Source organism: Fistularia commersonii, chromosome 36, assembly GCF_037954325.1.
Source record: "Fistularia commersonii isolate RoL2024-O1a breed Wild chromosome 36, RoL_Fcom_v1.0, whole genome shotgun sequence".
NCBI lineage: Eukaryota > Metazoa > Chordata > Actinopteri > Syngnathiformes > Fistulariidae > Fistularia > Fistularia commersonii.
The window spans coordinates 3,845,348-3,858,561 of NC_141319.1; the positions used below are offsets into that span (position 1 = coordinate 3,845,348).

Below are 13,214 nucleotides of genomic sequence, written 5' to 3' on the forward strand. Positions count from 1 at the left end.
AAAAAAAAAAAAATAGTAGCCACAATAGCGTGAGAGGTTCTCGGTGTGTTTTTTTTTTTTTTTTTTTAAAAAGAAACCCATTTGAGGTCGAATGAAAAGCGGCGCCATTTCAAAGTTTTCCTGGATCTCCGGCATGTTTTTTCCAGCGCGTACTTCTCGAAATGTAAGCTCGAGAGCTTCTCACGTGGAAAAAAAAAACTCAAAATAAACAAGGGTTACACTTAGCGATGGGGCCACCGGCTACAGACATGACGAAGAGCTGATACTAATTTTGCGTCTCTCGGCGTTCGGCGGAGAGGGCGAAAGAGAGAACGCTCCAAATGTCGAAATTAGTATCAATCCCCCCATGTCGCCCGCGCTGATGCTTCAAAATGTATCTGTCCTGTACCTGGTTGGTTTTCCTCTTGCCGTGTGTGTTTGTGTGAGTGCGCGCGCGCGCGTGTGTGTGTGTGTGTGTGGGCGCGTCTCTTCCCCCTCCGACACAGGATACATTTTGAGATTCTCTGGAGAACAAAGATGCTTTCAGCATAGATCCGTGACATGTAGCAGACTAACTGCAACGCAGCCTCCTCCCCCTCCTCCCTCCTTCTCTTGTTTGTGCGTCCTCCGTCGGAGGCTTGCCTTACCTGAAACATTCTAATAGAGAACAGATATCCTCGAATTTCTGTGCGCATCGTCTCTCTTTCCCTCCTGTACACACACACATACACACACATGTGCACACACACACACACACCCTCATATTTGTGATCAGATCAAAATAGAAGCTGCAAGAACCTGCGACTTGAAATCGAACGGTTATTTTCAGGCGACTTGGTTGAGATTTTAAGTACATTTAATTAATTGAGACTTTGCAATTAATTAATTTGAATTAATCGCCAAGGCTCGTAGTAGCAATACTGTTCAATAATCTTCTGTTGCAATGTTAAACTTTTTGCAGCATGTGCTAGTACAAAGCTAGTATTACCGAGTTGTGCGCTATGACATAACTAATATTACTGGTCTGCATGCTAGCACAAAGCTAATATCACCAGGTTGCGCACTAGTACAGAGCTAGTATTAGTGTCCTGCACACTCATAGAACACTAATATTACCAGGATAGGCACCAGTGCAAAGCTAATATCATTGTCCTGCACACTCGTATATAACGCTAATATTATCTGGTTAGGCATGAGTACAAATCTAATATTATTGTCCTGCACTCTTGTAAAACGCTAATATTAGCAGGCTGCGCAGTAGCACAAAGCTAATATTATTGTGCATACTCTGCATACTAGAGCATAACTATAAACGACCTGCAAGCTTGTGCAATGCTAATATTCCCAACATGTGTGCATTTGCAAAGCTAATACTACCAACATGCATGCTAGCACTAGGTTTATTTTGCGGGCCTGCTAATACCAAACTAATATAACAAATGTTCATACCAGCTCCTACATGTTTATCGTCGAGGTGGCAAGAAAGGGAGGAGGTGCTCAATTTAAAGAGACACGGTTGTTGTTTTTTGTTTTTCGGCTTAAAATCCCAAATTCGAGGATCCTCAAAAGCGAAAGGTTTAATTAGCTAACGTTTTAATTAGCTAACCCCTCACGCAGGCAGCAACACACACACACACACACACATGCTCACAAACTGAAAACATCTCCCCATGTGGACACAGAAATTCATCCCCTCATCCCGTGACCCACGTCCAGTCGTTTGAACAGATGCATGACTTTTCTCTCTTTTGCTTTTGTTTTCTGGTGCATTTTGTTTTGTTTTGTTTTTTTTCCCTTCTCTTTGGTTTTCTCCTCCATCCCCACATCTCGCTTTCTCCTCTGAATCGATTTGGACTTTCTAGAGTCGAGTTTTTTTTTTTTTTTCTCATTTATTTTGTCTTTTTATTTCTTCGGTGGGGTTCAAGGACGGGAGGGTGAGGGGGTGGGGGGTCCGGGACCGGAACGCCTTAGATTCTCTTTTTTTTTTATTTGGTCATCCCCATCATCCGTCCATCCGACCCGAGCCAGGGTAGAGCCGCACCTCCCGTTTTTTGCCTCATCTTGTGCCGCATGAACTTTTGGTGGTTGGAAAATTCAAATTTCTCCCCCTCTCCCTCCTCCTCCTCCCCCTTCTCCTCTTCATCAAGTTTCTTTCTCCTGTTTCTTTTCCGCCATCGGACTCCACCCCCTCCTTCCCCCCCCGCCATTTTGGGTACAACACAGGGAAACGAACGGCAACAAAATCTTTTCTTGCCATCATCCTTTTGTTTTTGGTTCTTATTTTGTGTTTCGTTTCTTTGGCCGACCCCCATTCTGCCTCGAGAAAGTTGTGTGTGAAAGAATGACCCCCATCCCCATCAGGTGTGAACCCCAACGTCGCCCCACCTCCACCTCCACCACCTCCCATCCCTCCATCCTTTCTTTTCGCCTCTCTGCATCTACATGTCTGTTTGAATGCAGATGGCATAAAAAAGACTTTTATTGCCACAAAGTATATCTGTTTTTCTATTCTATCTGTTGCTCCAAGTAGAAGGCATTTGTGGCATGCTAACTTTACTGGTCTGTACCGCAGCGCTGACTACCAAGTACCCCGCCCCCTTTTCCTCCCCCACCCCTCCCCACCCTCCACACACACACACACACACACACACACACACATATACACTCTGCATGCATATGACCGGCATCCATTTTGTGTGCTGCTTCCTCCCTTCCCACCCCCTTTCCCACGAGAGAAAAAAAATAAAACGTCCGGCTTCTACTGCACCCACCAGCCGCTGCCGCCACCGTCGCCCCCCTCCCCCTTCCCCCCCGTCCCCTCCAGCAGCAGCTCCTCCGGAGGCATCGCCTGCCTGCGCCTGATGTCTCTGCACCCAGTTTGTCTATGTGTGTGTGTGTGTGTGTGTGTGTGTGTGTGTGTTCGCTAGAGAAGCGTCTGGTGCTTGTGTGCGTGTTCTACAAAAATGTCCCTCACCCTTCGCCCTCTTTCCCGGGATCCACAAGGGAGCAGAGACGTGCGCGGTGTCCGACACCGACGGACACTGAGCAAAAATTGGAATTAGCGTCTGATGACACGCGCGATGAGCTAGCTTGAAGTGAAGCGATACCTGGTCGGGCCGTCTGTCGAGAGGAAGGTCGTCTTTTCAGCGCGATCTGGAGCGATGGCACACGAAATGAATCAAATTAAAATCAAGGCCCGGTGGACGGAGAGGCTGCATCCTTAATTCCAGCTCGCCGCCCTCTGATGTTTCAATGAACGACGAGTTAAATGAAGATCATGAAAAAGGAGATCGGGGAACCCGGAGTCCTCTCGCGTTTCGTGCTTTCGAGAGACGGGTATCCGGGACGACGTCTTCAAATCGGGACGGCGCGGCTCTCCTTTGCCTCTAAATCTCGATGATTGTTTGTCAGCTTATATCTGGTCCCTCGAGGCCGGCAAGGGTCGCGGTAGAGGCAGGACGCTCTTTGTCTAAATTAGCCCTCGGTAAGAACGGCGAGCACCCGTCGGCGTCCCCGTCGATGTCAGGGATGTACGTCGGATGTGTCGGAGGTTTATAGACGGCGGGAAACCCTTCGAGTCCTTCGTCGGCGATGGAAAGTCGGTGACAAGACGATGTAGATCCAACGGATGTAACGCGCCGTTGCTCCGAGGGTTCACTGTCCTCCTGCTGAGAGGGAATCCATGTCAGCTGCTAAAGCTCAGGCATGAAATTAGATTTGTGTCAATTAGCGCTGCTGCTATGGATTATTTTAGCAATCGATTGCTATATCCTGTTATTATCCTGACGGTTCATGGAGTACTCAGATGCCAAAATCATTACTTTTGGCAGTATGCAGATGCTTCCTGTTTAGCTGTAGCGCTGTTTTAACACCCGGTTCAGCTCGTGGCGGTCCTTTGGCGTCGCATCTTCCCTTCACCCCTCTCCAATTCCTTTCTCTGTCAGCCATCTTTCTGTGCTTCGGTTCGTAAGCTAACTTCAGCCAGAGCAAGTGTGTCCTATAACACGGCCCGAATGCGCAAAATTGTTATAATTTATTTAATCAAGGCCAATTGAATTGCATTAGACATGAAGAAGCTGCCTGCTGACTTGCTACTGGGTTTTGCAACAACAGCTAATATCTCCAAGTCAATCTTAAAATCCTGAGATACGCAGTGCCGGCAAGGTAAACTCTTGGGAGCGAGTTCCAGGCGGACAGTGACCTCGAACCCGTGGCTAACTTCATGAAGCTTTGGCTCCAAAACTCAGTAGCCAATCAGGATGGAACTTCCTAAGAGCTCATTCATGCTAAACATTAAATATGCATACGGCATTAAATATGCCTTCTGTCCGTTCTCGCCGTTCACTTCTTGCGTAATTCTGTACATTTTAGGGGAGCTTGCGCTGCAAGCGCAGCAGGACCACCCCAAGTCATACTGAGGCAGTGCAGTGTGCTTGAGGACATACGTTGGACATACATCAGTATAACCAAGGAGAAGAATTCTCCGTCCAGATGCCGCCATTTATTCAACGGCCGCACCGCTACCATGCCGCCTCTTGTTTAGAATGAATGCTCCTCCACTGTCGCCATGCTTGTTATTGTCTGAAACCTGGAACTCGGAAGTGAACTCCGTATTGCTTAACAGCCATGGCGTCATAAATCATTCACGGGAAGTTTGTTGGCACTTGACAATGCTTGAAATAGACGTACCTGTTCACGTATGTAACATAAGCAGAAAGTAGCCTTGAGGAGAGAATAGCAAACAAAAACCCAGGGAACGCCGACACCAAGGTCGGAGCGCAAAAGTCAGAGCGAGCGAAATTCCGATCGTCGCAAACCCAAAGTGTTTCGTCAAAGACTTCTTACGATAACATTGACGCAAATCCGATTCCGTGTTTGAGCGCAAACTCAGCTCTTCCGGGCGAACGAATCCTCCACACCCTCCGTTCAGAAACCTCTGGCACGGCCGGAGAACGCTCCCTCTGTGGTTGCGCGGTAACGCGCGGATCCGTCTCCGCCTGCGGCCACAATGGGATTTCAGGACTAACTCGCGCCGCCGAAAATGCCATTGACTCGGTTCATCCTTCCTGGCCGCTGCATCTTTCGGCTTTAGCGGCGTTCGGTGTCGTGAAATCCCTCGCACAATGTCGGGATTCATCCCCGTTCGGGGGGCTCAGGCCGCGGAGGAGAGCGCCCGCGGAGAAAGGCTGGAGCGAAATGAAGGGAATCTGCCACTCGCCAGTTCTGCATCCGGAACCTCAAAGTCGCTGAGATCGCCGATCGGCCGCCGGGAATCAACGCCGGCCGCTAATTCGCCTTCAAAAGGAGACCCCGGCTGCCGATGCTGTCGTTTGACATCGTCAGCGACGTCGCTTTACTGACACGACTGTTTTAAACAACAGAAAAGGAAGAAATATAGAGAAAGTGTAGGTGAAAGTGAAAGTGAAAGCGTCTGCAGGTCTGAGAGAGAGTTTCCCAGAGCGCCGTTTGGAATAAATTTCCCACCTGACTTAACAAGCGCGGGGGGAAAAACAAGCCCATTAGCAACCGCAATGTTAGTCTTATCCCGAAACTCTGTGAGATGTGAAAGGCTGCGCGGGAGCCGGCGGAGCTCACGTCGGATTTAAATGTTTACCGACACGTAAAAGTCACCCAGCGCCGACTTCACCGCCGGTCTCCCCCCCCCCCGATGTTTAAACAGCGCTAAGCTAACAGCGGCGGCGAAAGGACGCAAACAAGGCCGAGACGAGACGAGAAGGGGGGCAGGGCCGGGTAAATAAACTCCCCGCGACGCCGACCCGCGCTTGTTTTTCTAGGTGAGAAAGAGGTTACGGGAGAAGCGTCACATCGCTTCCGCATAAAAAACCACATCGGACGCCATGTTTTCCACCATCTAGCGCCCCCTTGTGGAACTCGCTACCGACACTGCGTTTTATTTACCTGTCCGACGAGGGCTGTCGGTTATGCACGCGAGAAGGGGGAAAAACAAATAAACTACCTTTCTTTCCGACGATTGAGTTCTTCGCCCGCGGAAAAATAACCCGCAGCCCTCGATGACAGCGACCCTGAAGTGACCTCTACCCCCTTTTCCCGCCCCCAACCCATATCTCCAGCTTGCTGTAATATTATTGTATTATTACTCTCCCTAAGTGCAACTTCCTTGACGCATGCCCTCGATCCGACTTGTTCCAGCGGAGCTAAAATCCCCCCCCGAAATAATAATGAAAGCAGGTTTGATTGACAGACCTCCTCGTCCACCTCCTCCTCCTCCGCCTCTTCTTCCTCCTCCGACGTGACGTCCGTCCTGTGTTTTTTTTTTTTCCCACCCGGCGGCTAACAAGAGAGATGTACCGGAGGAACTAATAACGATACGTTTGTTATTAGTTAGATAAAGGTGACGTTTTGCCTCCACCCTCCCCCCTCCACCCACCCCATGTGCTCTCTGGTCGCTCATCTTTGGCAGCCGGAGAAATCTATAATGTCTTTGCTTCTTTGTTCTGGCTGCTTGCTAATGACGTTTCTTTCTCTTATTCCTGATTCTCTTTTTTTTTTTTTTTTTTTACGAGAAATGCATCTGCTAATTTTTTTTTTTTTTTTCCGAAAGGGGCGGCCATTATTATTTTTTTTTTCTTTAACCGACGCTTATTCCGTATCTGATTGACCGCCCCCCCCCGCCCGCCCGCCCGCCCTTCCAAATTGTTTTTTTTTTTTTTTTTTTTTTTTAATCAGCCACGATTTTTTTTTTTTTTTTTTTTCTAATCGATGCCCCCATCGAGAAAAATGACGCCGCCTCCCAGCTGATCCGAAATTCGGCTCCGTTCGGACGGAACGAACGGGGCGGATTGATTTTTTTTTTTTTTTTTTTTTTTTTTGTGCATGGCGAAGAAGTTGCAGCTTAGGGTCTGTAAAACTGTCAGTGTTAAGAGTGCTGTTCTCTTCTGTCGATGGGCATGTATATGCTCATTGTCTGTATATCCCCATCCCTTCCTTACAGCCAAAAGCTCTAATGCCGCCCGACCGCTTCGTGCCGCCTTTACATGGACATGGCAACTGATGTACACGTTCACCCCCATCTGTGTCATTTCCCTCCTAGTGCGTTCATAGGTCCCACCGTCTCATTCCCCTCCCCGTCCACCCACCCGTCCCCCGAACCCCTTCCCCTTGACGATTCTGAGATAAGCGCAGTCGCCTCGCTCGAAAAAATACTTTTTAAAAACCGAAAAAAAAAAAAAAAAAAAAAAACGCTCGACGAGAGCCTTGAAAAATCAGGCTGTACATATATACATATATAGAAGGAGATTTATCTATCGAGACGAGTTATAGATAGATTTTTTTTTTGTATGAATCGCCATCAAAAGAGAGATTAAAAAAAAAAAAAAAAGTTACATATATATATATATATAAATATATATCCCGAACGGATTATTTTCCATGTCATGATGTGTGGGTGTCTGTGTTGTCGCCTCCCTGTGTCATCCTGTCTTTAAAAAAACAAAAAGATATGTAGGAAAAAAAAAAAAAGGAAACTAACCTGACTTGTCCAAAGGCATTCTTACACAACTTTCTTTTGTATATTTATTTTTATTTTTTCATTTTTTTTCCTCCTGCCAAAATCATGCGGGCAATTTGTCGATGTAAGTTGACAGAACCGACGGTATGCTCTCCTCCCTTTTGAACACCGTACTGTTTTCTTTTCTTGTCTTTTTTTTTTTTTTTTGAGGCTTATATGATTTTTTTTTTTTTTCCCTGAGCTGACTTTGTCCTAACTTGTCCTTATTTTAATTTCATTTCTTTTATTTCAATTTCCTTATTACTGACCCCTCTCTGGATAGCTTTATCTGTGGCTTGACTTTGTGAATGTTCTCTTGGAAATGTTTGCTCTTAACTCTTAACTCTTTTCTGCGATGCCTTTGTTTTTCATTTCGATTTATTTACTTATTTGTCTCTTTCTGTTCATTTTCCTTTTCTGTTTCCAAAAACAAACTGGTTTGCATCTCTTTATAGTGCCCTGTCTGTGAGCCTTTGCGATGTGGAAGCTACTTTGGCAAGAGGATAAGCAGCTTCAGCTTCGACACCTGAATGCTTTCCTGGCGCTCACTTTTACCGATAAGCGCGGAAAATGCCCAAAATGGGGTTCCTTTCAAATGTGGGGCAAGAAAAAAAAAAAAAAAAAAAAAATTTAAATGCAATATTGCATTCTAAGGTGGAGATAGAAGTAATACTGTGCTATTACATTGTAATAGCTTATTCTAAGGAACATTCAGGTGTCACTGAACTGCAAGGTGACTTTGTGCCATGGTGGTAACTGTAGGGGTCAAAAGGCAAAAGGCGAGGGCAAGCAGGGGAGCCCGCTAGAGCCAGAGAGACCGATTTTTACGAAATGTGGCCGGTCTTCTCCTACGAAACATCCCCGTGAGCTGCGTTCACGGCGCCGCCCCTTCAGGTGCGCTTCTTAATCTGTAATCCGAACGCCCGATGACGCCCGGCGTTGGAACACGTCTGGAATAGGACGCTTTACGGACGCCATCTCACACTAGGTGTGAGACCCGAGCTCTCGCCCGGGGATCCGGGGCGCTGATGTTAGCGCTAGCCAGAGGGCCGGCAGAGGAGAGACGGAAAATGTCAGAAATCACCCCCCCCAAAAAAAATCAATGAAAACATATAATAATAATAGAGAGAATCTGCACATTGAAAATAAAAAGATGAATAATATACTTTAATTACATTTAAAAAATTACAAATCTGTAATCCAGTGTAAATGTCAGAAACAAAAATGGGAAATTGTAGAAAAAAAATAAAAAATAAAAGTTAATTTTGACATGATTGGGAAATGGTTTATCAGTAGCAGCAAGACATGCAAGGACAAGACAGTGACACGCTAAAAATAAAAAGTAAAAAAATTAAATGAAATTGTTCTGAAGTGTAAATTAATAAAGTAAAATAATTAAATAAAATGTCTACATATTTACCAATATTCATGAATAAATAAGGCGCAAAGTGGCCCATTACATATTTCTATTCTTTTTGGGAATTCACAAAGAGTACAGTGGAAATTTCTTAAACATGGATAAGAAACATGTTGAAAAAAATGAAATAAAATAAAGAACTAAAATAAATAATCACGCATCTCAAATCCAGTAAATCCGGTAAAAATTTAAACGTCCTATAGATTAAGTTATAAAACGGGTTGTTATTAAGTAACATTCTCAGTGCCAAAAATAGATGAGTGAGTATTTGAAATATAAATCGGTAAACTTATTTTCTCGGAAAAACCTCCCAGGCTCTTAAATACATCCATAATATCTCGCGTCCACGTTTCTCCTCGCCGCCCTTGAACGTTACACCTTGTCCTCTTTCCGGCCTTTCGCCATCTTTCACGATCCAGGTGGAGTCGGTATTTATTTTCCGCAGCGAGGTCGGTGGGCTCCAAAAAAAAATAACAAAAAAAAAAAAAAAAAAAAAGAAAAAGAGAGAGAATAAATAAATAAACTGTCCGGGCATGAAAATATGAAAAGCCGTTCGGTTTCTGAATTCTCTGGCTTTGGGGCCCGACGGCTTGCACTTGAATTGCAAACTAATGCTAATGTGCCGCCACTTCTTCCCCTTCTTCTTTTTTTATTTCATCGTAGAACATCTTTTGGCACCCGTACTGTTTGTTTGTTTGTTTTTCTTTCTTTCTTTCTTTCTTTATTCCCCAAGACAGATTAAGAAGGACTTACCCTCCGAAATGAAACGAAAGAAGCCTCTTAAAGGCCTAAAGATCTTTGTGCGCGTCTTTCACGCACACACACAAATCACTTATATCAAAATCAATTACGCCGGCGTTCGGACTCAAGTTTGTTCTGCTGCTAAAATAAAATATCTTTTTTTTTTTTTTCTTTTTACTTGAAACTAAATCCGGAAGGTCCACTCCACAAATTGCTCATCCATCTGACGGTGTTCCTAATAAAATGACCATAGCTGTAGGTCGACGTCGATGTGGCTCGCCCTCCTGTGTCCCTCGAAGCCTTTTGACGTTTCTTTTATGGCTGTTGTTCTCTTTCACTTTGGGTTCTGTTTTGTTTTTGCACTGATACTGTACTTTTCCGTTTTTCTTTCTTTGGTTGATTTTCCTTTTTATTTCATTTTGTGGGTTTGTTTTAGTTTCATTTTTTTCGGTTGGTGTCATTTACGTTTCTGCCTTTGCTCTTCCGTCAGCCGTCCCGTTGTGCTTTGACTCGCTCGCGCTCGGCGCTTCTCCGACGCTAATCTCTCTCTCTCTCTCTTTCACTTTCCAGGAGGGGAGCTAGTCATCCCCATTTTAGTCGAGGACCCCATAGACATCCCTTCTGTATCCACCCGCTCTCCCTTCATCCCCCTTCCCCCGACCCTCCGCCCAGTCCTCACCATTATTGAGACCACCAAAGAATCCTTGGCCATGGCCACTGAGGCGGGGGTACCTTGCTTGTCGGACCGAGGCAGCGATGATTGTGATGGTGGTGATGGTGGTGATGATGGTGATGATGGTGATGATGGCATGGTGATTTCGGGGTTTGGCTCTGGGGAAGCGTTCGACTCTAGCCTGCCCCCGACTGACGATGAAGATTTTTACACCACCTTCTCCCTGGTAACAGATAAGATCTTGACCACATCAACCTATGAAGGAGGCTACAAAGCCCTCGCGCCCAAGTGGGAGGCCAAGGACTTGAGGCCTAGCAAAGCCTCCGAGGCAGGTAGGACTACACCCACCTCGCCTCTGCCCGACCTCCAGGGCACGTTGCCGGCGGCGGTCCCCTCGGACACGCCGCCCAAGCTGCCCGCTGGGAAAATGAACAACCGCGAGATAAAACCCCTGCAGCCGGACATAGTCCTGCTGCCCCTCCCGACGTCCTTCGACCTGGACGGCACCAAGCCGCGGGGCCCGTTCATCACCTCGCCCATGCTGCGCACGGTGCCCGCCGCCTTGCCCACGGTGCCCGGGGTGGTGCGGCGAGTTCCCGCGGGCGCCTCGGAGGTGATCCGGGAGTCCAGCAGCACCACGGGCATGGTGGTGGGCATCGTCTCGGCCGCGGCCCTCTGCATCCTCATCCTCCTCTACGCCATGTACAAGTACAGGAACAGGGACGAGGGCTCCTACCAGGTGGACGAGACGCGCAATTACATAAGCAACTCGGCGCAAACCAACGGCGCGGTGATGAAGGACAAAATTCCCAGTAGCAGCGGCGGCAGCAGCGCCAAAGCCAGTGCCGGTAGCAAGAGACCGAAAGACAAGGACAAGGAATATTATGTATAGAAAACATCATTTCCCGACTTCCGATAGGAACTGTTTTGGACCGGAGACGTGAACTCTTTGACAGTACCATATTGGCGACTGCGATTTAGAAACATCAAGGAAGGAAAAAAAAAAAAAAAAGGAAGAAAAAAAAGTTCAAATCTCTTTAGAACTCAAGACTTTCTGAGACACTTGAACATTTAGGAAAAAAAAAAAAAAAAACCAACAAAACCCGGGCTTACGAGGACAACGCCTGCTATCGTGAGCCTTCCGACTCGGAACTTTTTCAAGGAGTCCCTGCTGGGAGGACATTTTTTTTTTTGGGCAGTGTGAATAAAATTCACCCCGGATCACCTCGGCGACCCGTCCCCTCCCTTTCCCGGCGGCCAGCCCGACGCCGACCGACCCGAGGAGGCGCGCGATCCCTCGTCGGGGTGGGGTGGGGGATGGGGGAGCGCCGACACCCCCCCCTTTTCGCCCGTCGCTACCCTGTAAAATACGATCGCTTGTCATTTTCCGGCCATCCTAAAGCATGCATGTGAGGTGTACGTGATGTGGTGCTGGCGTCTGTTGTACGTGACGGGTCGCGTGGAGTCGGAACGTCGGGGGGCGAAAAAAAAATACAAAACAAAAAAAAAAAAAAACAGGATCCCGCGTCTTTATGCGATGTAGCTCCTGTGGACAAGCCTTTATTTATTTATTTATCTATTTATTTATTTATTGATCGAGCAACCCGAGCTCCGTCTGCCTGAAGGGTGGCGTTCGTTCCAGGATTGGAGGGATCGGACGGGGCGGGTCGAGGCCGAAAACGCCGTCTTGTTACCGCTAGCTAACGTTGGATCCTCTCACGACCGGAACTTTTAAAAAAAAAAAAGGGGGGCACGGTCGCGGGACGAAAGAGGAGATCGCTCTCGTCCCGAAAATGGGTGAGACCGGTCAGGCGATCCGGATTATCCCTTTTCTCCAAATCTGTAAGATTCGTAACGTGAAGCTAATTCGCGTTCATTTTCCCCGCAAGAGAGGGAACTCCGGGTAAAAGTCGAGAGGTCCCAAGACGCCTCCCTGAGGCGAGGCGGCAAACAGGAAACTTCCTTTTTTGCATTTGTTTTTATCCGTAAAAGAACGGCGAGGACGGCGACCGTGATGGATTGGCAGATCTGTTGCCAGCACCTTACTCGACTTCTCTTTCATTTACCTTCCTTCCATTGTGACATCACCGTTCAGCGTCCGCTAACTCGTCTTTTTCTGCGTTTTATCGGTTACTTTTCTATTCTTTTCTGCTATCGTGTTGTCGATTTGTCGTCTTATTTTTACAACATGACCCTCTCGGGGGTATTGTTTTTTTTTTTTTGTTTGTTTTTCTTTTTTAATGACATTAGTTATGAAAGTTATTAGTTCTCGTTCGTTCTCATGCAGACCAGTCGGCGTGTACGTTCACTTTGATTTTATGTGTTGGTACTTGGCTTGTCTTATGCTCCTTTGACTCAAGAAAACAATTCTCATAAATAAAAAAATTAAAATAAAGAAAACTCTTTTGACTCTTCTCCACAGCTTTGCCTGTCTACTCACCGAAACATCTCCCCGTCTCTTCGGCGACTTCCTTTGATACCTGAAAGTGCCGTCATTTCCGTGCTAATGAGGTTCAGCGCCGAGCGGCTCAGCGTTTCCCTTTACCTACAGATGGGTTATGCAAATTTCACGGTGGCGACCAAAGGGGGGCGGGTGCGGTTCTCACAGCGAGGAGTTTTCACAGCGGCGTAGACTTGGCTCGGAGGTTTGTTCTTTGTCGGGGAATTGGATTCTACGCCGCCATATGAGCTACCCAATACCGGCACCGGCACAAATGGGCCCTCGTCCCCACGGGGACGGTCATTAACGTGTAATAGCCTGTGACGGCGGGTATCCGGCGAGTTTATCCAGCTCTCGCAATGGCGACACATTAACGCGTTCACCCGGCCGCCGACAGAGAGCGTTCGGAAAGCCATTTCGCGATCGTCTCTGTGAC

General features: G+C 47.0%; 1 protein-coding gene across 14 annotated transcripts in view; it reads left to right on the plus strand.

Moving 5' to 3' along the window:
* nrxn3b (neurexin 3b) overlaps positions 1-12,738 on the plus strand; it is a 302,281-nt gene extending 289,543 nt beyond the window's left edge. For 11 of the 14 annotated variants that reach the window (XM_086143044.1, XM_086143055.1, XM_086143047.1 and 8 more), the window contains one exon: positions 10,236-12,738. In XM_086143044.1, coding sequence (XP_085999170.1) covers positions 10,236-11,230 — 995 coding nt within the window. In that variant the 3' untranslated portion in view covers positions 11,231-12,738. Of the gene's footprint in view, positions 1-6,952; positions 7,593-10,235 lie in introns of all 14 variants that reach the window. The other 3 variants (XR_015104508.1, XR_015104509.1, XM_086143057.1) reach the window with 2 other exon arrangements.
* The last annotated feature ends 476 nt before the right edge of the window (positions 12,739-13,214 follow it).